Source organism: Ursus arctos, unplaced genomic scaffold (assembly GCF_023065955.2).
Source record: "Ursus arctos isolate Adak ecotype North America unplaced genomic scaffold, UrsArc2.0 scaffold_16, whole genome shotgun sequence".
In the NCBI taxonomy this organism is placed as follows: Eukaryota; Metazoa; Chordata; class Mammalia; order Carnivora; family Ursidae; genus Ursus; species Ursus arctos.
The window spans coordinates 1,548,851-1,570,878 of NW_026622830.1; the positions used below are offsets into that span (position 1 = coordinate 1,548,851).

Here is a 22,028-nt window from a genome sequence, read left to right on the forward strand (position 1 = left end):
TCCCAGGGCAGGCGGCACAGCTTCAGCCCCCCGCACCCCGCACCCCAGCCGCTAGCACGGACCCACACCCCACAGGAGACGAGCGCTGGAGCTAAAGACTCAGGCTCGACGGAGGCTGACCATGAACGCCGCAGCCTCGCAAGGAGAACGGGGCGGCGGCTCCCCGTAGCCGCTGCTTCAGAGGCGGGGATTCGAACCTGGGCCAGCGCCAGCGCCGGGCCCCAGGCCAGGCCCCGCGGGGCCGATTGGCCCGCGGGCGCCGGGCTCCCGCTCCCTCGGGGTGCAGCAGAACCGCCTCTAGGACCCAGGGGAGCGGCCCTGGCCCGCCCATGGCGCCGCGCGGGCCAATGAGTAGGCGCGACGGCAACATATTTGCATGTGGGCGCGCCTTGGCCAATGGGCGGCGTGCGCGGGCGCGTGCGCGCAGGCGGGGCGGTGGCGGCGGGCGGCCGGCGGGCTCAGTCGGAGGATGGCCGCGGCCGCGGCGGGTGGAGCCCCGGGCCCGGCCCCCGGCTCCGGTCCCGGCCCCACCAGGGCCCCGCCGCCTGCCGGCTCCGGCCCCGCCGCCAGGGCCCCGCCGCAGGTGCTCCGGAGGCGCGGGGACTCGCGGCGCCGCCAGGCCGCGCTCTTCTTCCTCAACAACATCTCCCTGGACGGCCGGCCCCCGAGCCTGGGCCCGGGCGGAGAGAAGCCCCCGCCGCCGCCGCCGCCGCCCGCCGAGGCCCGCGAGCCGCCCGCGCCGCCGCCGCCGCCGCCGGGACCCCCGGGGCCCGAGCCTCCCGCCCGCGGGGCGCCGCCGCCGCCGCCACCGCCGCCCGCTCCCCCCGCCGGCCTGCCCGGGCTGCCCGGGCCCGCGGGCAGGGCGTCGGCGCCCCAGGGCCTGCTCAGCCCGGCGTCTGGCCCCGCGCCCGCCAGCCTCGGCCTCGGCCTGGGACATGGGCTGGAGGGGCAGCGCCAGAGGTGAGTGGGGACCCCGGGCCAGATCCGCGCAGGGCTGGGGTGACCTGACAGCCCAGGACACAGCGTTGGGGCGACCTGGGGGTCACGGGTCCAGGGGATGGGGTGGAGTGGTCCAGGGCCCCATCTGCACAGGACTTGGGGATCAGGGTCACTTGGGGCCCTGTGAGCCCATGACGGAGGGTTGCACAGGACTTGGGGATCAGAAGGGGACCCTGCTCCCCTGGGACCCCAGACACAGGGTTGGGGTGTCCTGAGCCTTGCCAGCACTAGAAAGAGAGTCTCGCCTGGGCCCCATGAGTCTAAGATGTGGAGGTCAGCGGTCCTCAGGCCCAGTCCCCAGGCACAGGGGTCACGGTCCCCTTAATTCTGTCAGCCCCTTTCAACCTTGGCAGTGAGCTGAACCTCAGTTTTAGGGTTCCCTCAGCCCTTATCAACCCCCAGACACACAGCCCTGGCAGCTCAGTCACGCCCCTCCCCAACCTGCTTTTATCCATCCCGGGACTCAGGGACTCTAAAGCACCTTTTGCAGGGCTCCTTGCGTTCTCTGAGCTGGGTGATCCCTCCAGTCTTCACTGTGACGTGTGTTTCAGAGCCTTCTGCGCCAGGCCGAACCTCCCAGCCTCCCAACCTACTGGCCCCTGATCCACACCATTACCTCCATGCTGACTGCTGTCCCCCCACCCCGTCCCCTCTGAGCTCAGTGTCCCTGGCCCTGTGCATTCCCAGCTTGCACTTACTCTCCCTGCTCTGATTCCACTTCTAGGAAGCCCTCAGCCTGTCCCAGAGCAGCCACCACCCCTGAGCCCTGGCCCTGCAGTCTGCCTGTGCCCAGATAGCCCCTGGCTCCCAGACACCCTGCTTTCTTCTCCCAGAGACCCTTCTACAGCCTCCCACTGAGCTGCAGTTTTGTGGCCCCTTCCTCCAGATGCTGGGGCTCTCCCGTACCCTCCCACTGCCCACCTTCACCCTGTGGGGTGATTTGGTTGCTGGGCCTAGGACTCAGGACTGGCTGCTGTCACCATCCTTCTGGAAGGGCACTGCTTAGCCTTTGTGTGCAGGACAGAGCTGCAGGGAGGCCCTTCTGAGGCAGGCCCCACAGGTGTGCAGGGAGGGGCCCAGAGCAGAGCCCTACAGCTCAGTGCCCTGCATGGGTGGGCTGAGGCCTTGCATCCCTGGAGTTCAGAGGCGGCTCTTCTCACCTGGTGGTCACAATGGCTCCCTCACCCCCTGGTCCTCAGACAGCGCTGAAGATGATGGGGTTGAGTCCAGAATGCAGGCTTGGTTGTCAAGAGTTCTTGACGTTACATTCTGATTTCTCGTGTGTGGCCCACGGGTAAGTGCTTACTGAGGTCGCCTTCACATCATAGACGGAAATATTTCCAACTCCGCGGAGAAGCTGCTGCCTCCCGGGCCGGCCAGGAGGATGTCCGTGGACCTGACCCTTGCCACAAACAGGCCTGGCCAAGGCCGCAGAGAGGGTTAGGGGACTGGGTGGAGCCAAGGGATCTTTCAGCCCCGAACATGGCAGCGAGGCAGCTCTCTCCTGCCATCCCTGGGGAGGTAGGACTGCTTATCCTAGAGGAAGCTAATATTAAGAGAAAACGATTTTACTGGTGGAAATCAGTCCATTTTAAAAAACAGAGAGCCTACTTGTCCTCTGTCCTTTGCTGAACAGAGAGCCTACTTGTCCTCTTCCTTGAAGGTGTAGAGTCAGCCCAGAGGATGGTCCCCAGATGACGCCGGGTCTCTGGAGTCCCTCGGTGCTGTGACGCGTCATGGGGCTTCAGAGGGAAGGGGGCTCACCTGCCGCCAGGCCCGAGCTTCCTGAGAGCAGTTTGCATCTGCTCTTCCCATCCGCTCTCTGGCGCTAGGCCGCCCCCTTCCCCTTTTGGGGTGCGTGTGCGTTCTGGGCAGACCGCATGTCATTTTAGGCTCTCTGTTCAGCGAAGAGGTGACCTTGCTGTGGGCCAGACCCTGCAAACCAGGCTAGCCAGCAGCTTGCCCCTTGAAGCCTCGCTCAAGGGAAGGGCTTGGGGGGTGTAGATGCTGGATGCAGCACCCGCAAGCAGGACCCTGCAGGGCCCATTCCTAGGAGCTTGGGAGGACGCTGGCGCAGGATGGGAAATGATGTGGGTCGGGGTGCCCTTTGGTTTTCCTGCTGCACCCACCCCCGTCCCTGTGTCCATCCACCCATGGCCTGAGCCCAGGCCGTGAACGCTCTCCTACCACTCCCTTCTTCCTGCCCCCTGGGGCCACACCTGTGCAGGACTATCCCTCCTCGAGCTCTGCAGCAGAGTGCATGAGAGCTGTCCAGCCAAGCCGGGGGGCTCCTAGCTGCAGGCCCAGTCTGAGGATCAGTTGTATTTCCGGGGTGGGGTATAGTGAGGGCCTCCTCCTGAAGTCTAGCCAGGCTCTGGGCACAGACCCGCTGTCATCCTAGGTCCACCCATCAGGGGCTCTGTTGTGACCTTGGGCAGGAGCCTCACTGAGCCTCAGTTTACTCCTCTGTGAAGTGCTTTTGCCTTCTGTACTACCTACCTGAGGGGCTGCGTGAGGTCAGGTGAGGTCAAGGGCTCAGCAAGGGGTGGCTGTGGCCAGGGCCAGGTGAGCAGACACTTGTCACAAGCACATTACCCAGTGAGCGCTCACACTCCGTCCACAGCAGGGAAGTTGTGTTTCGCCCTCAGGGTTCAGCCCCGTGTGGCTTTTCCTGCTAAGCCAGTGAGCAAGTCACTGGAGTCCATACTTCCCTCCTAGAACCTCTAACGCGGTGTTTACTTTCATTTCAACACTGCGGTCACTTAAGGTGAGCAGGCAGGCTTCTGGACTCCTCCAGCTGGCAGAAACAGGTTTTCAGGCCCCTGCTGGCCCTCACCAGGCCCCGTACCCTCCTCTCTCCTAGAAAGCCTGAGGGAGGCCCGGGCTGTGCAACAGAGCACCGAGAGCCTGGAGCCGTACTTCCTCTCACTGTCTTAGGGGATGCAGATCTGAGATCAGGGCAGGGCAGGGCTGCGCTCCCTCTGGAAGCTCGAGGGAAGGACCTTCCTGCCTCCCCCAGCTCCGGGTGGCCCCAGCCGTCCCTCCAGTCTCTGCTCCGTCTTCACGTAGTTCTCCTGTGTCTGAACCTGGCCTTTTCCTCTCCTTGTGAGGACACCAGTCATTGGATCAGGGTCCATCCTATGGGCCCTGTCTTCACTTGGTCTCATCTGCAAAGACCCTGTCTCTAAACAGAGTCATAGTCACAGATATCAGGGGTCAGGACTTCAGCATAACTTTCTGGGGGCACAGCTCAGCCCACTACAGCCCTCATTAGTGTCCAAGGCACTAAGGACAGGGCAGGGGAGCCAGGGGCACTGCCATGAGGCCGGGGACATTGCTGCGTTAGCTGGGAACAGAAAGCCTCGCGGTTCTGGAGGGTTCACGCTGATTCTGAGAAAGGGCCTGGGGTTTTAGCTGCCACGCTGGCCAGGAGCCACTCCGTGTTCCCGAAGCTGCCAAGCTCCTGTCCAAATTAAACCAATTTCAGTGTAGTGTCTGGCAATTGCTTACAACTCTGATCTGGCGGGTTCTTGCTGGAGGACAACTGGAAACGGTTGCCGAGGGTAGAGCCTAGAGGCGCGTCTTCCCATGGCGGCTCGGAGGCCTTGCTGAGACTTGGCCCCCAGAGACCATACCTGGGGTCCCATCACCAGGGGAACTTCAGGCCTCTCTGAGCGGTTGGCTGGAACGTGGGGTTTGTGCTTTTCCTGGCAGGGACTTGGTGAGATGGGGTACCCAGGACCACCACTCCTTGGACAAGTATGCACAAGGGTCTGCGAGGTCAGGTGGCATGCTCAGATGGGCATGGAGCAGGAGAGGGCCCCAAGTCGTGGGCACAGGTACCTGTCAGCAGCCCACGCCAGCTGGTCTGACCCCTTCACTTGGCCCCTCACTCTGTTTGGGTGGTCCTCGGCCCTCAAACAGACCTCAGGTGGGAGCCCTTCCTTGGCTGGGCATTTCTGCAGTGACAAAGTAAAGGGCATTCATCAGACGATAAAAACTGTCTAGTAGTGATTTCTCTTCCTGTTTGCAAGCACATTTCACATCTGGGATTGGGGGGGTGGCAATTCTGAGAGTGAGCCAGAGGGTGAGCAGACCCGTGGTCCATGCAGTGGCCGCCTGTGCCCTCTTGAGAGCCTCTCCCACACCCCTGACCCTTGGCTCCTTCTTCCCCAGAGAGTCTGAGGCAGGCACCCTCAGGCCAGTCGCCGGCGAGTAGACCCCATCCCGTGGACCCTGGCCTGACCGTGGCTCAGCAGAGAGGCTTCCTGGGCCCGGAGACTTGCGTTGCCCAGACATCCGGGGGCAGGGGAGGGGGCGCCGCAGGGAGCAGAGAGCCCAAGTTTTGTTCTCTGTAGCGTGTTTGTTAGTGGTGGTTTTAAGTGGGGGCGTAAAATGCATGTCGCGCTCTGGGGCAGCGCGCTCCCCAGCAGCTCTCTGCAGCCAGCTTCCGTCCCCGCCGTGAGTGCTGTGCGTCCAGGCACGCTGTGAGCGCAGTGTGCCCAGCCTCCTGCTGTCCGCGCTGGCTTGCCTCCAGCCGGGAATGTTTTGGGTGGAGCTGCTGGAATGTTCTGTCATGCCTGCTGGCCGCACAGACACCTTCCTGGGGGTAGTTCCCAGAGAGGCTGAGCAGGGCACCCTTGGCCGGAGCCCGTCCGTGCTGGGGTGCCCATCCTGCTGGGGCCACATACAAGGCTGTGGTGGTCTCACTTCAGGACCCACCGAGGGGCTGGACATTCCTCCAGAGGAGCCAGTGCCAGAGGTTGACTAGCCGGCAGTTTCTTCTGAAGGGGACACTATCTCCGGAGCAGCTGGACTGCTCCATGTTCCGGGAAGGGTAGGCCCTGCCTGACCACCTGGGGCGGCCCCTAGCCGGTCGTGCGCATCCACAACCGGGGCTCTGACTGCTAGCCTCCCTACTGCCTTCACTCTCGGAAGCCTGCAGACCCGGTGCTGCCCGACGCGGTCACCTCCACACCAAAGATGTTGGGATCCCTGGGAGCGTGCAGGCTGCTTCTCTCCTGCCCACAGACACTCCACTTCCAGAATGTCCCGCAGCCACCGGCTCATCGCGGTGCCCTCGCTCCGCCCTCTGCAGACGGGGACGCACCCCCGCCCCAGGGCCGCTCCCACCCCCTCAGTATCTGCACGTCAGCCTGATCCTGAGAACACAGTAGGCCTGCATGCCTGGGCTGCCCATGTCCCGCGTGTCCCCACAGACCTGCGCCTCAGAGCTCGGGGCACCGTGATCCGCGTTGTCACAGGCTTTTCATCCCAGCCCAAAGAGCACACCTGGAACGCAGGCCAAGTTCAGCAGAGGAGCGCCCGGGGACATGGTTGAGGGGTGGCCTCGATTCCAACCAGCCTGGCGGGGTCCGCAGGGGGGGCGGAGAGGCAGTCCTGCTGCCGTTGGCAAATGCACGGGCCAACTGCTGGCACGCAGGTTGCAGTACCACCTGACCAGCTTGCTTGCCCGCTCTGTACCTCAGTTTCCCCACGTGTGAACTGAGCGTAATAACATTGCCCCTCATGTGCAGTTAGGGCTGAGTGTGTAAAATTTTTAGGAGGAGAGAGAGGTGAGAGAAAAGCACAGCTCCCTGCAAGAGCACTGGGGTCAGGTTTCAGAGCCTGGCGAGCTGAGTGGCATCATCCCAGAACCAACGGAAGGCGTGAGCGAGGCGGCAGAGGCCCACGTCTCACCTGCCACTCCACCGGGCAGTGGGCCAGAGGCTGTGTGCGGGGCCAGGCCTCTGTGGAGATCGCAGCCGGCCTGGGCCCTGCAGATGAGGCCCCGGGTGTGCGGAAGCCGTTGGGGCACCACCTGGGAAATGGACTGAGAAAGCCACACGGGGCTGCTCCGCAGCGCCTCTGAGCCCGGGCCTGCAGGGCCACGTGCAGACACCTCCGGGGACGCTCGGGCTCTACCTAAGCCGGCAGCTTTTCTGGGCACGGGTCCTGCCCATCCACCTACTCACTCCCACCCCCCAGGCTTCTTAGGACCTGGGTGTCTGCCTGACACGCCCCTCCCGCTGCCCCTTGAGCAGCCGCACAGCCGCCTGCAGAGGCCCCTGGTGCCCATTCCCCCGCCCCCCTGTCCGGTCCTTAGGCCACGGCTGCAGCCCTGCTCCGCTACCCTCGCAATCACATCACCCCCAAGCACTCTCGTCTGACAGGTGGGTGCCCCCCCCACCATCTGGGGAGGGGGGGTCACTGCCCCTCTCTGAAGATGGGGCTGCAGTGGGACACCCAGCATTTCACTAGAGGTTGCGTTGTATCCGATTCTAGTTCCTTTTCAATGAGTTCCTGCTGCTTCTGTCATTTTAAAGACTTAAGTTGAGCCTGGGCCGTGGCTTCAAGGTGACAGCCTTGGAGTCCCCCAGGACTGCCCTGGTTGTGTGACCTGGGGCAGGTGCCCAGCTGCTCTGTGCCGCCATAGGCAGTGGCTCCATGCAAGAGGTGGTGGCTGGGCCCCTAGCACATGACAGTGACCGCTTGTCACCTTGGCTCCTTCCTGCCTGGATTCCAGGCTTGCTCCACCCGGCAAGGTGGCCTGACCACACTGGGCTTCATCTGTCAGCCAGGGGTCCTGTGGGAGGACAGTGTTGCGTCTGGGCAGGCTGCAGCTCCCAGAAGTGGCTTCCTCGGCCATGTGTCCCCCCCCATCCCCTCCCCAGGAGCCCAGACTCAGTTCACACTCTAGACGTGCAGGGCTCCTGGCACGTGCCGGCCCAGGCTGAGCTCAGCGCCTGTGTTGCTTTGTTTCATAGACCACACAGCCATGGCCTCTAGGAGCCTCCCTCTCGCTGGGAAGGTGTGGGGATTTGGGACCCATCTGCGTAGCTTTGTCATAAGCAGCCCTTACTGGGGAGATGTATGTGTCTGCCCCACAAGGGCTAGGAGGTCAACAGGTGACCACAGTGGTGGCCTTGATTCCAGTCACCAGGGTTTGTGATCTTGACCTGAGGGTGCGGCCACGCAGGATTTTTGAGCCTTTGGGCTTGAGAAGCTCCCCTGACACAGGGTGGGAGGCTAGGAGCTCCTACCTTGGAAGACCTTCCTGCAGCCCCTCCTTGTGCCTGCTGTGGCTGAGCATGACCTGCCCTGCCAATCCTGGGCCAGAGAGGACGCTTGGTATCTGGGCTGAGCTCTGGGGGGCAACAGGCAGTGGACCAGGGTGCTGGTCCCTCTTAGATGCTTCTGGCAAACTCTGGTCCTTGGGTGGCCCTGCCTGAGGCTCAGACCTCACTCCAGACAGGCTCCTGACCCAGTCGGGTGAGCTGCCTTTCCATGGGGAGAAGCCCGAGGGCATGTCTCTGGGTCCGAGAGCAGCCTCCTCCCAGGTCTGTTAGCTGAGGCCCTGCACTGTCTTACAGAAGGCGAGTCGCCTCCCAGCGCTGCTCTCTCGAGTTCCTGGAAGACGCTGTGGGATGTGCCTCCGTTCAAAGGTAAGGGTCTCTGAGACCTGGGACCAGAGGGGGTCTTGAGGGAGGGAAGAATGACCTGGTTTTTACCTTGCAGAACCAAACACATATCCGGATCCCCAAGACACAAAGGCCTGAAGAAGACTCACTTCATCAAGAACATGAGGCAGTATGACACAAGGAACAGCAGGTACCACGTGCCACAGCAAGCACGTGGCCGCCCAGAGGCAGGCCTGCCATCTGATCCTGGGCCCCCAGCTGCAGGCCTGGAGCTGCCCACCATGTCCCCCTCGCACCTAGTGGGGTCCAGGGACCTGCCCTTCTCTCTGTGCATAAGTCTTGGGTCCTGCCCATCCCCCTCTCTGGTATCCTGGGTAAAGGGACACAGAGCAGGCATGGCAGTGGAAGGTGGCCAAGAGAGAAGGGCTGGGTTTTATCTGGGAAGCATAGGGGGTGGTTGACCTACAAGCTGGGATGCAGCTGCCCCAAACTGGAGCACAGGCCTGGTGCGGCAGCCCTCGGAGCTTCTGTGTCTGTAGGCGCTGCATGGGGCCTCTAGGGGTTCCCGTGGCCCAATCTCAGGGCCCGCCCTGCCAGCCCTGAGGCGTCTGAGCCGTTACCCTTCCTGCTGAAGGCCCCGCTGCCAAGCACCCACCCAGCGGCTCTGGTCGGGAAGCTCTGTGTTCTCCTAAAGCATGACCCCCAGCATGACGGGCTCATGCTGGTGCTGAGGAGTGGGCCCGAGGCAGACCAGAGCGCTGGGCTGGCGTCAGTGAGCCCAGGTGCCCAGTAGTCCCAGCCAGCAGCTTGTGTCAACCAAGACTAGACAGGAAGGAATTTTCTCCCAGAAACGCCCACCACCTGCTCTGACCAACACCTCCCCCCAGGATCGTGCTCATCTGTGCCAAGCGGTCCCTGTGTGCGGCCTTCTCGGTCCTGCCCTACGGAGAAGGACTGCGGGTCAGGTGAGTGGCCCAGGGAGGCACCGAGCTCAGGGCTTCGGCTCTGCCAAAGCTCCTCAGGAGCTCTGAAGGCCTTTCGGGTCCTGGGTGTCTAGTAGGGGTGTGTCCGCACTGTTACTGTGTTTGAGCGGCTTACGTGCAGAAGCCTGGGACACCCCTCGTGGGGTTGCTGCCCCGCGTCCTCGTGAGCAGTCCGGGCAACTGCATCCCGTGCTTAACTCTGGGAAGAAGGCAACGGCCGTCAGTATGGGGACGGCACCAGGGGGCCTGGCAGTAGGGTACCCTTCGCCCGGGACGTGCCTAGGCCAAGCTGGCCAAGGGCGTGGCCTCAGGTAGAGGTCGGTGCTGCTCCGTGTTCCAACAGGAACTGTGTGGGCCTGGGAAGGGGTAGGACCGGGCCACCTCCAGGGGCAGAGGAAGGCAGCAGCTATCTCCCGTCCTGTGCACTGCAGTGACCTGAGGGTGGACAGCCAGAAGCAGAGGCACCCATCCAGCGGCGTCTCCGTGTCTTCTGAGATGGTCTTTGAGTTGGAAGGCGTCGAGCTGGGAGCAGATGGGAAGGCAAGCATGGGTGCGGTCCACGGGCGGGCGGACGGGCACGGAGCTTGCACTCACCAGGGCAATAAACACACGGAGCTGCATTTCCCCTGAATCTTCTAAAACACATGGTGTTGGTGGGAGGAAGCCCTGTAAAAACGGGTCCTGTCGCCTCGCTCAGCAGGCAGGTGATGAAAAACGACCTTAGTCAGGAGGGTGTCCCCGTGCCGCCTCTGCACTGGTGCTCAGAGGCAGGGAAAAGGTTCCTGTGCTGCAGATCCCACATGGGATGGCCGGGGTGGCATTCTGGAAAGTTCTTGTTACTGAGCACGCTAGCCCCAGCATCCAGCTCTGGGCTGCCTGGGAGTATTAGCTCTCGGTAGGTCCTTCCTTGTCCACACGGGTGGCATTTGTGCAGGGCCCTCGTGCAGCAGGAAGGCATAAGGCACAGCTTGCTGGACCTCTGATTTCAGGACAGGGATGTGGGCCCGGGGGCGATAGGGACTGAGCCCTGACATCCTTGCCTTTCCAGGTGGTGTCTTATGCCAAGTTCTTGTATCCTACGAATGCCCTGGTCACACACAAGACAGACAGCCACGGCCTGCTGCCCCAACCCCGGCCCAGCGTCCCCCGCACTCTGCCAGGTTCAAGATACAAACCGGCCCCGGCCAAGTCGGCGCCAGCCGGCACGGAACTAGGTAGCCTCACGTGCTCTAACTGGCCGCAGGGCAGGCAGCCACACCAGCTGGGCAAGAGACTGCAAATGGCAGACCAGAGTCCCATTCCAGCCCACAGTCCCCAGTCCAGGCAGGGCTCCAGGCTCAGGAGCAGGGTCAGGAGAAGGAACTCCCACTAGAGCAGATGGCCTAGGCTTCATCCGAGCAGGCAATGAAGAGATCCCGTGTCCACAGATGGTGTGGGGGCAGGGGAGCAGGGGGGCCCCTCCTTGTCAGGACATCCGTCCTTTTACCCAGCCCTCAGGGACAGGGAACCGCAGCCAGCTGCCCCTCCCAGACCCCAGACTCCAGCAGCTGGCCCCCCCTGCGCTAGACCAGGGTTCCAGCTGAGGCTTGGGTTGGCAGAAGCTGGTTGGTCAGAGCTGGGGGCTCGTGGTGGGTCAGGGCTGCCCTCTGCATGCAGGGAGTGACGCAGGGGATGCGCTGGAGTATAACCCCAACCTCCTGGACGACCCACAGTGGCCCTGCGGCAAGCACAAGCGGGTCCTCATCTTCGCCTCTTACATGGTACGGTGAGCGCCACCACACACCCACTCTGCACGCCTCCGGGTGTCTGGGGGCAGGCTGAGGGCAAGCCGCCAGGGCAGGGCTGACATGCCCCCCACCCCCAGGACGCCAGCAGCACCTCGGGACAGGAGGGCCTGCACTGACCACACCGCCCTGGGGTCACCGTTGCCCTCAGCCCACACCCTGGCGGCCCGGGTCTGCCCACTCTGCACCCTCTGTCCTGAGACTTGTCCTCGGCAGAGCTGGTGCCTGAAGCCGCCGCACTTTCACATTGCAGACCCAGGCCAGCATGAGATCACCCACGGGGGCTCAGGCGGGTGGGCCCCCAGGGCTGTGCAGGGCCAGCTCCCCAACCTGCTGCCTTCTCCCCTGCAGACCACGGTGATAGAGTACGTGAAGCCCTCTGACCTCAAGAAGGACATGAACGAGACCTTCCGGGAGAAGTTCCCACACGTCAAACTGACCCTGAGCAAGATCCGGAGGTAAAGGGGGCTTTGCCACGATGGGGCCGTTCCTCTTCTCCCCCACGTCTGGCAGGCCCTGAGCTTGACCAATCCAGGTGGGCCCCCCCAGGCCCCCCCCACCATCTGCCCAGGCCAATAGCAGCAGCTCCCCAGCCCCCCCGCCTACCACCTCCGGGGGCCAGGCCGCCTTGCTGCCTCTGGTACCCACACCTACTGGCCCTCCTCCCTGATGCCCGGGATAGCACCGGAGACTGGCACTGACCCCCCGTGATCCATGGGCTCGCAGGCCGAGGAGGCTTGCCCAAGACCTCACGGCGAGTAAGTGGCGGACTGCCCTGCCCTGGGTGCATCTGGCCCCACTGAGTCCCACCGTCCCTGCCTCAGCAGCACCCACAGGGACTTAATTGAAGGTCTGGACACTGCTTCAGCGTGTCTGTACCACGGGGCCTTTCCACTGGTGGTTTTCTCCGCATTGTCCTTGCCGCCACAGGACAGCAGGGACCGTGTCCTCTGTGGTATCCCCTGGAGGACAGCATGGGCCAGCCGGTACAGCTGGGGGGGGGGGGGCACAGCCAACCAACATCAGCCGGCTTGCCCACCAGGCTGCGGGCGGAGTGCTGGGCCGGGCCTACCCCTGCCCGCACGGAATGGGGCTTTTTCAGCAGCCCAGCGAGCCCTCCTGGGGCAGAGACAGGGTGGCCACTTCCTCGGCCTGTGAACACCGGACCTCCGTGTAAACCTGCAGTTTAAAACGGGAGATGCGGAACCTCTCTGAGGAGTGCAGCCTGGAGCCCGTGACGGTGTCCATGGCCTACGTGTACTTCGAGAAGCTCGTGCTGCAGGGCAAACTCAACAAGCACAACCGCAAGCTGTGCGCCGGTGCGTGCGTGCTGCTCGCTGCCAAGATCAGCAGCGACCTCCGCAGAAGCGAAGTCAAGCAGCTCATCGACGTGAGTATGCCTGCGGCCCCGCCCCCACCCACGCGGCCCCCGCCCCCGGCTGGCCCGGGTAACCTCCGCGCTTTCTCAACGCAGAAGCTAGAAGAAAGGTTTCGCTTCAACAGACGGGATCTAATTGGGTTCGAGTTCACGGTGCTGGTGGCCTTGGAACTCGCGCTCTACCTTCCGGAGAGCCAGGTGTTACCTCACTACAGACGCCTCACGCAGCAGTTCTAGTCCAGGCTGCCTCCGCATGCGGGACGGCCCCCCTGCAGGCGCGCACGCTCGGGCCCAGGGGGTGTTCCCAGGCGCTGCGCTACACACCCACCCGGGCGCCCCTGGGCACCCACCTGGCGGGACTCGCCTGCCCTCTGTGACTGACACCGCGGTCTTCACACCCTTGCATCCTTGGAGGGACGCGGATTTCGTCCCAAAGCACAGCGTGCCACCATGGTATTCCTGAGAGCCTGCTTGCATTTTCACAGGAACGAGATAGACGGTTTTGTGTTCTTTTCCACGTGCCTGAGAGTGGGCTGCACGGGGACCCTGGCTTACCTTGTGCGGTCATCCCAGCTCTGCGGCGTCCTTCTCCTTTGGGTCTCCCGCAAACGACGGGAGGAGCTGCGCAAGCATCGCAGTGGAGAGCTGCGTTTCCAGACCCTACCTGAGAAAGCATGAGTCTTGGCTGTTTCAGGTTTCAGATGTGGAGACGCAGCACTGCACCCCCATGGCCTGGCTCCCTCCCAGCCCAGCAGCGCCCCCGGGATGCCCACCGCCTCCCCGGTGTCCACAGGTGGAGCTCTGGCATTAGGTTAAGCCAAGCAGAGCAGACTCCGGTTTATCTCATTCTTTACTCTTCCGAGCATCGTGTCACTGTGAAATTCCGGTGCCGGGTGTCGCACAGCCCCGCAGGCCTCGGCGCAGACCCTGGCCCGCCCCTGGGGGACCCGCCCCTCACCTCTCACCAGGAAACCCTGCTGCGCCTGCGACACTCTGGACCTTCAGGATGACTGGATTGCTTGCTCTTGGCTCTTGATCTTCCTAAGCAATATTGTGATGGAGAAAAGGTGTATTTATTGTTACTTGGAATTCAGTTCTATGGGTCTTTTTAAGGGAACAAAAACTGGTTACACAGAGCTGTTGAAACCACATTTGATTCTCAAGCAGGCGGGAGATATGCTCCTCCACGGCCCTGCACCCCATGGCACCATCTCCCCAAGGGGGTCAGTGCTCACAGGGTTTCTTCCCAGGCAGGAGGGAACAGCAGTCCCGGCTGCCACACAAAAGGGGCCCAAAGGTAGTGGCCGTCACCTATGCGCAGGCCTGTGCTCCACATGCCAGCAGGGCCCGTGTTCTGCTTTCCCAGGTCTGCGTGTCCTTTCTGCACTCTGACCTGGTTCTCCAGTGTGCTGCCCCACCAAACACTGAAGAACCAAGGAGCTTCTCCCCTTGGGTCAGCTGCTGTCAAAAATGACCACGTTGGCTGGGCCACTTAGCTGCTTCCCCACTGCTATCCTATGAACCTGTCACAGGGCCTAGGCTACAGCCCTACCCTGTACTCGCGTGTGGACCGGTGCTTCTGCAAAAAGGCGACCCCAGTTCTCATCACAGCACTCAGGCACCAGCACCTCCGCCCAGACCCCAGCACCTGTGTCTGCCCGCAAGCCAGCCCGTCCTCCTCACTGGCACAAGGGGAGACTGCAGCATGGAGGCCAAAGCCCAAGTCTGTATTCTGACCTTATTTATTGTGGAGAACCTCCCTGTCCTCTTCAACGTGGCCACTTAACCCATGTGTACCCAAGGTGAAGATGGAAGTTTCCTTCTGGATAGCAACCTGTCCTGCCACCTGTGTCTGGATGTTTTCAGGTTATAAGTACTGCAAGGAACTAACCCCAAGTGTATATCCTGGTTCACAGCTTGACTTCAGAGCATGTGTCCTTGGGAACAGCTGAGACACGAGCCGAGTGTATACACTCACGCACACCCGAGGCTTGTCCCTTGGCGTGTCCTTGTGTCATCAGTGCAGAAAGCTGCTGTCATGTGGCATTCAGCAATCATTGCAACAAAGCCAGTATTGAAGCCAAACTTTAGCCAGAACCCCTCATTCTCTGGAACAAGCCCAGATGTGAGAGATGTCTGAGGGCCTGACCCGGCTCTCGGCACCTGGTAGCCCTTGTGGACTGAGAAGTGTGCTACGCGACTATCTGACCTCATTGTCCAGTCATATGTCATGATTTGTTTGCAAATGGTAATGTATTTGTGGTTTGAAGTAAAACGTGGTTTTGCAATGTCCTCCAAAGGTTGGTTGCCTCTTCTCAGCTGAGCGCCGGCCCTTCCTTGTCAAACAAGCACAGCCCTGACCCCCTGGGGCCCAGTCACAGAACAAACAGACACAAATGGGTTTTTTTATTTATTTATGACAAATATCCCACATCCGTGATCTCCTCCAGTCAGAAGTTCCTAGGACAAAAGTAAGAACAACGTGAAAACCTTGTTTCTGGAAAGGTCCAGGGCCTCTGTGCCCAAACGCAAGCCCTCTTACTTACTTTGAAACGATGCCATCAGCCTTCGCCAGTCGGAGAATGGAATCATCAGACTCCCCCTGGAAAAAGCACAGTAGGCTATCTCCCCTGCTCCCCCAAGCTGGCAGAGTGCAGACCAGCCCAGTCTACTGGCCTCACACCTGACTGCCGGGAGAGGATCTGGGGACCAGGCTGCCTCTGCTGACTGCCAAGTGCAAAGATAAAGGCCCACCTGAGTGCTCTGTCAGGGTGGTCCTTTCCCAGCCCCTAGACCCCCGACTGCAGCCCCAGCAAAGGGCGGGCAGCCGGCACATTGGTTCTGCCAGCTCATCTCCCTTCCCAGGTCCACAGCCGATGCGGGAAGCCAAGTGAGGGCACTCACCATCCTGCGAATGGCCCCACAGATAGCGTAGGTTTTGAACTGGCCGTTGAACCTGCCCGTCACCTTGTCAACCTGCAACACGTCAACAAGGGTCACTGAGACCGCCAGGCACCTTTAGCTCTACCTCTGGGGCTCGGGGATGACCAACCCCGCAGACCGCCCTGGGGGCTTCCTCCCCGGCGGGACTGGCCCTCCGCCATCCGGCTCACCTCGGCCACGTTCATCTGGATGGACGCGTGGTCCTTGGCGCCGATGATGCGGTTGCTGGCGGAGCTGCAGGGGGAGCGCAGTGAGCGGGCAGGAGTGGGGGGGGGCGGGAGAGTGTAGAGGGGGCGGGAGTGGGGGGGGCGGGGGTCGCTCACCATTTCCGCGGCACGTACAGGTCCACGAACTCGCCGGCGTCGTTCTGCATGTCGACGGCGCGCCTGCGAAACCCCGCCGCGGCGCCGTGAGGCCGGACCGTGTCCCCTCCCCGGCCCGCCGCGGCCCCGGTCTCCGATCCCCTCCCCGGAGCCCCCGCCCGCCCCAAACCCAGTCTCCGACCACCGCCCCGACCCCGGTCTCCGACCCACCGCCCCGGAGCCCCCGCCGAGCGCCCCCGCCCAGCCGCGCGGCCCACCTGCTGCCACCACCACGAGCACGAGCGCAGAAAGGAAGAGCCGCGTTCCCCGGCAGCAGTATTGGCGGGCGGGGCGGGGCCTCGGGGAGTCCTTCCGGGTCCCGACGCGCCGCGCGCACCCGGCCGTTCGGACGCACTTCCGCTTCCGGCGGACGGGGGCGGGACCTTCGCGTGTCTGGCGGCGGGGTGCAGCCGCCCGCGGAGTCGCGAGGGCGGACGGGCCGGGCTGGTGGCAGGGCCGGGCCCTCGGCTTCGGAAGGGCGGCGACGCGGGCTGCGCAAAGCCCTCCTGGGACTTGGCCCGCGGAGGCGGCGGAGGACCACGCGCAGATGGACTCTCAGGGCGTGTCGTTGATCCGAGCCCGAGGAAGCCGCGGGCAGGCGGCGGAGGGAGCAGCCGGGCTTGGCCTGGGGTCCCCTCTGCGGCGGGGGACGCCGCCTTCGCGTGTAGGCGCCACTCCTCCGGAAACCGACGTCCGAGCAAGGAGGGGATGCTGCCAAGGCTGGGGCGGGACCCGGTCCCGGGCAGCGCTGAGCCGGACGGGCCCGTGCCCCACAGCCCTGGGGGTGAGCTTGGCAGCCCCTCAGCTCCCACCTCCGCTTCCAATTTCATCTCTCAGACACTCAGTCCTGCTTCCCCGCAGGGGGCTGCCTGAGCCTGAGCCTCGGGGGGCGGGTCGTCCTTTTGCCCCGCATGCCCTCCATCCATCTTGGCTCTCACCCCACCCACCTGACCCAAGTCTATGTCCGGGTGCACCCTGGAACTGCACATAGTGGGCACACAAAACACAAAGTCAAGTCCGCCTGGCCGCACGGACCATGTTTGCGAGCTTCATTCCGGCTATGGGAGAATTTAACTCTGGGCGGGGCCGGAGCTGAGGCTGCAAGTCCACTCGTGCCTGGAAACCAGCGTTCCTAGAAGCAGGGTGTCTGCTGTTGCTTCCACTGAGCTCCAGCAGGTTGGGCGTCGGGAGTGTGGCCACTGAGGCCAGTCTCTCCTGGAAGGTCACTCAGTGTGCCTGCAGGCCCTGAGAGGTATGTGCTCTTTCTAGGTCCCCCACACACGCACATACATGCACAGACACGACCTGTTTATGGTTGGGGATTCGAGTAGCCGGCCTTCTGTCTGTCTGCATGTGGGTCAACACAGGTAGGCCTGGTCATCAAAAGATTCTGTGGCTGTAAGATGGGAGACCGAAGCAGATAGAGGGCCAGAGTGCCAGAAAAGAGATGGAGAGGTCTGCAGAGGGTCTTCCTTGAGCATTCCGCAGAATAGCCCAGAAATAAACCACATACGGTCAAATGATTATCTACAAGGCTGCCAAGCCCACGCTGGGGCAAAGAACTGTCTTCAACAAACTGTGAAACGGGAAAACAGGACATACACGTGCAAAAGAATGAAGCTGGGCCCTTACCTCGCACCTTATATAAAATTAAAGTGGATCAAGGACCTAAAACTAAAACTCTTAGAAGAAAACGTAGGGCACAAGGTTCATGATATTGGACTTGATGATTTTGATACGAGACCAAAGGCATGGACAAGAACAAGACAGATTACTGCTTGTGAAAATTTTTAACATTCGTGCATCAAAAACACGATCAACAGTAAAAAGGCAACCCACAGAATGGGAGGAAATATTGCCAATTATACATCTGATAAGGGATCAACATCCAGAATAGAGAACAAAAACTGAACAGAAAAGCAAACAACCCAGCTCAAAGTAGGCAAGGGACTCCAGTAGACATTTCTCCAAAGAAGACGCACAAATGGCCAGTAAGCACATTCAAAGTTGCTTAACATCACTAATTAGGGAAATGCACATCGAAACTACAAGGAGATACCACTTCACACCCATTAGGAGGGCAACTATAAAAACAAAACCAATGTTGGCGTGGATGTGGAGAAATGGGAACCCTTGCACATTGTTGGTAGAAATATAACATGTGCAGCCACTGTGAGGGGTAGTAGAGGGGTTCCTCAAAGAGAATTACCAAATGATCAGCAAGTCTACTTGTGAGTGTCTACACAGAACTGAAAGCGAGAAAGGGGTATTTGCACACCCGTTTATAGCAGCGTTATTCACAACAGCCAAAAGGCAGAAGCAGCCCGTCCGCCCGCTGGTGGACGAACTGACGAACAAAACGTGGTCTGCATGTACAAGGGAGTATTATTCAGCCTTAAAAAGGAAGAAAATTCTGACTTGTACAGTTGAACCTTGACATTATGCTGAGTGAAATACGCCAATCAAAAAGACAAATACTGCTCAATTACACTTTTATGAGGTACTTAGAGTCACCAAAATCAGAGAGTAGGATGGTGGGTGCCAGTGCTTGGGGAAGGGGAACAGGGAGTTAGTGTTTAATGGGGACAGAATTTCGCGTAGTGGAGAGGGACGGTGGTGATGGTAGTGTGTTATCAATGTATTTAATACCGCTGAGCTATATGCTTAAATGATTAGCATAGGAGATCTTTCGTGATGTGTGTTTGTTTAAAGATTTTAAGTAATCTCTGCACCCAACGTGGGACTCAAACCCACAACCCCATGGTGAGGAGTCACACACTCCACCAACTGAGCCAGCCAGGTGCCCCGTGTTATGTGCATTTTAACACAATAAAAAAAAATGTAAGACTATAAGACACAAACGGGTGTACACACTCCTTTCCTCTAGGGCAGTCCCAAGGCCAAGTTCTTCCAGGGGAAATTCCGTGCCTCCCCACCCTATGGCCATGACATTTGGATGAGCCCCTCTCATAAGAAACCCTGCTGTCTGAAGTCCCAGGTCCCCCCATGGAGCAAGTGGTCCCTGAAGGGAGCCAGGTAGGCCTCTCATCAGTAGGGGCCCTGCCACCTGTAGGGGACGGGCCGCTGCAGACATCAAGAGCCTGGGTTAGGAATGGCCTCATGGCACCTGCGCTGCCCCCAACAGCCACTATGGGGTGTCCAAGAGCTGTGCCCGGCACTACCTGCTGCTGTGGGAGAGTCCCTAGAACAGAGGTTCACCTGTCCCCAGCCCACTTCTCTGCCGGCTGAAGGGGTCTGAGCCACCTCCCTCAGACCCCTGGCCCCTTGCCCAAGGGGTAAATTGTTTACTGAGCTTCCTGTGGGGTCTCCAGGTTGGGGAAGGGCCAGAGGCCAGGAGGGACAAAGGGAGTTGGGGGCAGGAGGACATGGCACCTGCAGACACTGTCAGGCTGAGCCCTCTTTGTAGATCCCAGGGCAGCCCCCAGGAGCTCAGCAGCAGCTGTTCTGCAGGGTGGTGCCAGTCAGGGTTCCTGAGTGCACCTGTGTCTATTCAAGACTATATGCCCATTCCTGCCCCCACTCTGTCCTCCGAAGTGCTCTAAATAACCTTGACCGTCCATACCACATCAGGGTCACAAGCTGAGCTTGCTCTCTTCCTCTGCCTCTTAACTGTGTGACCTTGGATAAATTACTTAGCTGCCTTTTCCTGGTTGTAAAGTGGGGACAGTGGTAGTAGAGCCACCCCACAGGGCTGGGGTTGTCTGCATTCAACTGACTAACACATGCAGTGCTCAGAATGAGTGTGGTACTCAGGAAGGCCTCAGCATGCCAGCATTCATCACCATCACCACCTTCACCATCATCACCATCACCATGACCACCATCATCATCACCACCTTCACCATCATCACCATCACCATCATCATCACCACCTTCACCATCACCACCACCACCATCATCATCACCACCATCATCATCACCATCTCCATCATCATCACCACCATCACCATCACCACCATCACCATCACCACCTTCACCATCATCACCACCATCACCATCATCACCATCACCACCATCACCATCACCACCATCACCATCACCACCTTCACCATCATCACCACCTTCACCATCATCACCACCATCACCATCATCACCATCATCACCATCTCCATCACCATCACCACTTTCACCATCACCATCACCACCACCACCATCATCATCACCACCATCACCATCACCATCTCCATCATCATCACTACCATCACCACCATCACCATCACCACCATCACCATCACCACTGTCGTCGTCATCACCATCATCATCACCACCATCACCATCACCACCATCACCATCACCACCATCATCATCACCACCATCACCATCACCACTGTCGTCGTCATCACCATCACCAATATTATCGTTGTTATATTGTGGCTCCAGGTCATTCGGCTGGATTTGAATCCTGAGCTGGCGACAGGAAGCTGCATGGAAACCACCCCAGTCTCCGCGTTCAGGCTGCCTGGGCAGGTGATGGTGGCCAGCAGTGTTTGGTTGGTGTCTGTGTGCAGCAGTCCCTGCCCAGGCCCCAGCACACCCTGCAGGCCCACCTCAGATGCAGATAAATGAGGCCCTGAGGTGGGGGGCAGTGTCGCCTTCCAGGGGACCCTCCCCCCCCCTCCTCCCACAGTAGTTGTTTCTGGGCCAGGCGGGGCCAGGCCAGGCTGAAATGCATTGTGTGTGGAAGGGAACCAGCCCCAAACCAGGAAACCCTCCTTCCGGGCCTGGGGCGGGGGCCAGGGTGAGCGGCAGTTCAGGGCCAACCAGACCTGGCCAGGAGTCGCAGCCACCGGCCCCTCCAGCCTGCCCTCCGTTCTCCCGAGAGAAGGCCTGGCTCCCTTCCCCGGGGCCGTAGTGGCGAGGCGTACCCAAGCTAGTGAGCCACCAACCGGGTCCTGTCACCAGAGCCTCCGGCCTGACTTGGGGACCACCCTCTGATCTCAGACACAGGCCCTCAGTGGCCCTCACCAACCTCAATGAGGGTCAAAGGAGGCCATGGTGGGCATGCAGCCCCACCATATGGGTCAACATCAGTGCCCCAGGGCTCAGGGCCTCTGGCATCATGACTCAGACAATCAGTGCCCCAGGGAGCCTCGATTTTACCTTATTTTATGATCTCATTCTGTCATTTTATTTTACTATTTCACTCTCTTCTACTTACATGTCAGTTTATTTCACTTTATTTCAAATATTTTACTTTATTTTGTCATGTTACTATTTATTTTGGTTTTGGATTTTTTCATTGAGATGTAACCCCCATGTGATAAAGCGCCAGCGCAGTCCTGAGTGCTCCGCCCCGTGCATGTTTGCCGCGTGGTCACCTCGGCAGGCAGACGTTCTTAAGGACCGGCCAGCGCCCTTCCCCACCTGACACCCTGCAGGTTCCAGCAGGCCCCTTCCCAGGAGGTAGCCGGAGGCACTCCTCTGTGGGGCAGCCGCGGGGGGGGGGGGTGCACTGAGCTCGGAGATACCCAAGACTGTCCCATCCTCTGGCCCCACCCTCCTGTGGGCTAGCTACAGAGGCCAGAGCCAGGTGACAGGAAAGGAGGCACTTCCGTCACAGGCGCACACAGAGCGTCCAGTTGGCTCGTCACAGAGCTCATGCTGAGGGTTTGCCAGGCTGGCCGGAGGCCAAGGTGTTCCAGCCGGACCGGGTAGGGTTTCAGATTCCGTGGGAGAACGCTGCAGAGCTCAGGCAGCAAAGCCCACTGGGGCGGAGGCCAGGTCTGAGCCCAAGCTGACCTCTGACCCCAGGCACAGACCGAGCCCTGATGCAGGCGCCCCCATCTCGAGGGAGGACAGCACGGTAATTAAGGCGAGGACCCGGGGGACCTGGGAATGGCCCATGTTCCAGCGCCATCCCCGTACTCCTGGCCCTTCTCCCTCCTGAGCCTCTGTTTCCCCATCGGGAGGTTGAAGCCATTCCCCCAATTCCATGGGTAGAGGCCGGGGTTCCACAGGAAGGGGGTTTAGGAACCTGGTAAGGAGGGGTGAGGGGAGCAAAGCCGGCACCGTGTCACACCCGGGATGGGCTTAAACTCGAGGAGACGTGGGGCACCTTCGCACCCACCCTTTTGCTGATGCCCCCCCCCCCATTGGAAACAGGTCGGGGGCTCCCTGCCTGCTCACGTGCCTGTCTG

General features: G+C 60.8%; 2 protein-coding genes and 1 long non-coding RNA gene across 3 annotated transcripts; 2 read left to right on the top strand and 1 right to left on the bottom strand.

The window, feature by feature from the left end:
- Positions 1–469: 469 nt before the first annotated feature.
- Positions 470–14,864, top strand: CABLES2 (Cdk5 and Abl enzyme substrate 2). Its single transcript, XM_048222293.2, has 10 exons — positions 470–960; positions 8,373–8,444; positions 8,518–8,610; positions 9,308–9,385; positions 9,835–9,943; positions 10,452–10,617; positions 11,060–11,163; positions 11,539–11,645; positions 12,373–12,577; positions 12,662–14,864. Exons 1-10 carry the CDS (start codon positions 470–472, stop codon positions 12,800–12,802), a joined length of 1,566 nt encoding a protein of 521 aa, XP_048078250.2. The 3' UTR covers positions 12,803–14,864.
- Positions 14,865–14,962: 98 nt separating this feature from the next.
- Positions 14,963–16,159, bottom strand: RPS21 (ribosomal protein S21). The gene is made up of 6 exons (XM_026503868.4): positions 16,089–16,159; positions 15,832–15,894; positions 15,679–15,742; positions 15,470–15,541; positions 15,112–15,167; positions 14,963–15,025 (listed from the first exon to the last, which is right to left on the bottom strand). The coding sequence occupies exons 2-6, from the start codon at positions 15,879–15,881 to the stop codon at positions 15,016–15,018; spliced, it is 252 nt and encodes an 83-aa protein (XP_026359653.1). The 5' UTR covers positions 15,882–15,894; positions 16,089–16,159; the 3' UTR covers positions 14,963–15,015.
- Positions 16,160–16,254: 95 nt separating this feature from the next.
- LOC130543755 (uncharacterized) lies at positions 16,255–20,986 on the top strand. The gene is made up of 2 exons (XR_008959326.1): positions 16,255–18,370; positions 20,272–20,986. It is a non-coding gene; the product is annotated as an uncharacterized LOC130543755 (long non-coding RNA).
- The last annotated feature ends 1,042 nt before the right edge of the window (positions 20,987–22,028 follow it).

Bases quoted from the DNA above. Each gene is read 5' to 3' on its own strand.
- CABLES2 (XM_048222293.2), top strand. From the start codon at position 470: ATGGCCGCGGCCGCGGCGGGTGGAGCCCCGGGCCCGGCCCCCGGCTCC. The intron at 11,164-11,538 runs GTACGGTGAGCG...TCTCCCCTGCAG, and splicing joins TCATCTTCGCCTCTTACATG to ACCACGGTGATAGAGTACGT. The intron at 11,646-12,372 runs GTAAAGGGGGCT...GTAAACCTGCAG, and splicing joins ACCCTGAGCAAGATCCGGAG to TTTAAAACGGGAGATGCGGA.
- RPS21 (XM_026503868.4), bottom strand. From the start codon at position 15,881: ATGCAGAACGACGCCGGCGAGTTCGTGGACCTGTACGTGCCGCGGAAA. The intron at 15,743-15,831 runs GTGAGCGACCCC...CTCCCCCTGCAG, and splicing joins CTGTACGTGCCGCGGAAATG to CTCCGCCAGCAACCGCATCA. The intron at 15,542-15,678 runs GTGAGCCGGATG...GACGTGTTGCAG, and splicing joins TCCAGATGAACGTGGCCGAG to GTTGACAAGGTGACGGGCAG.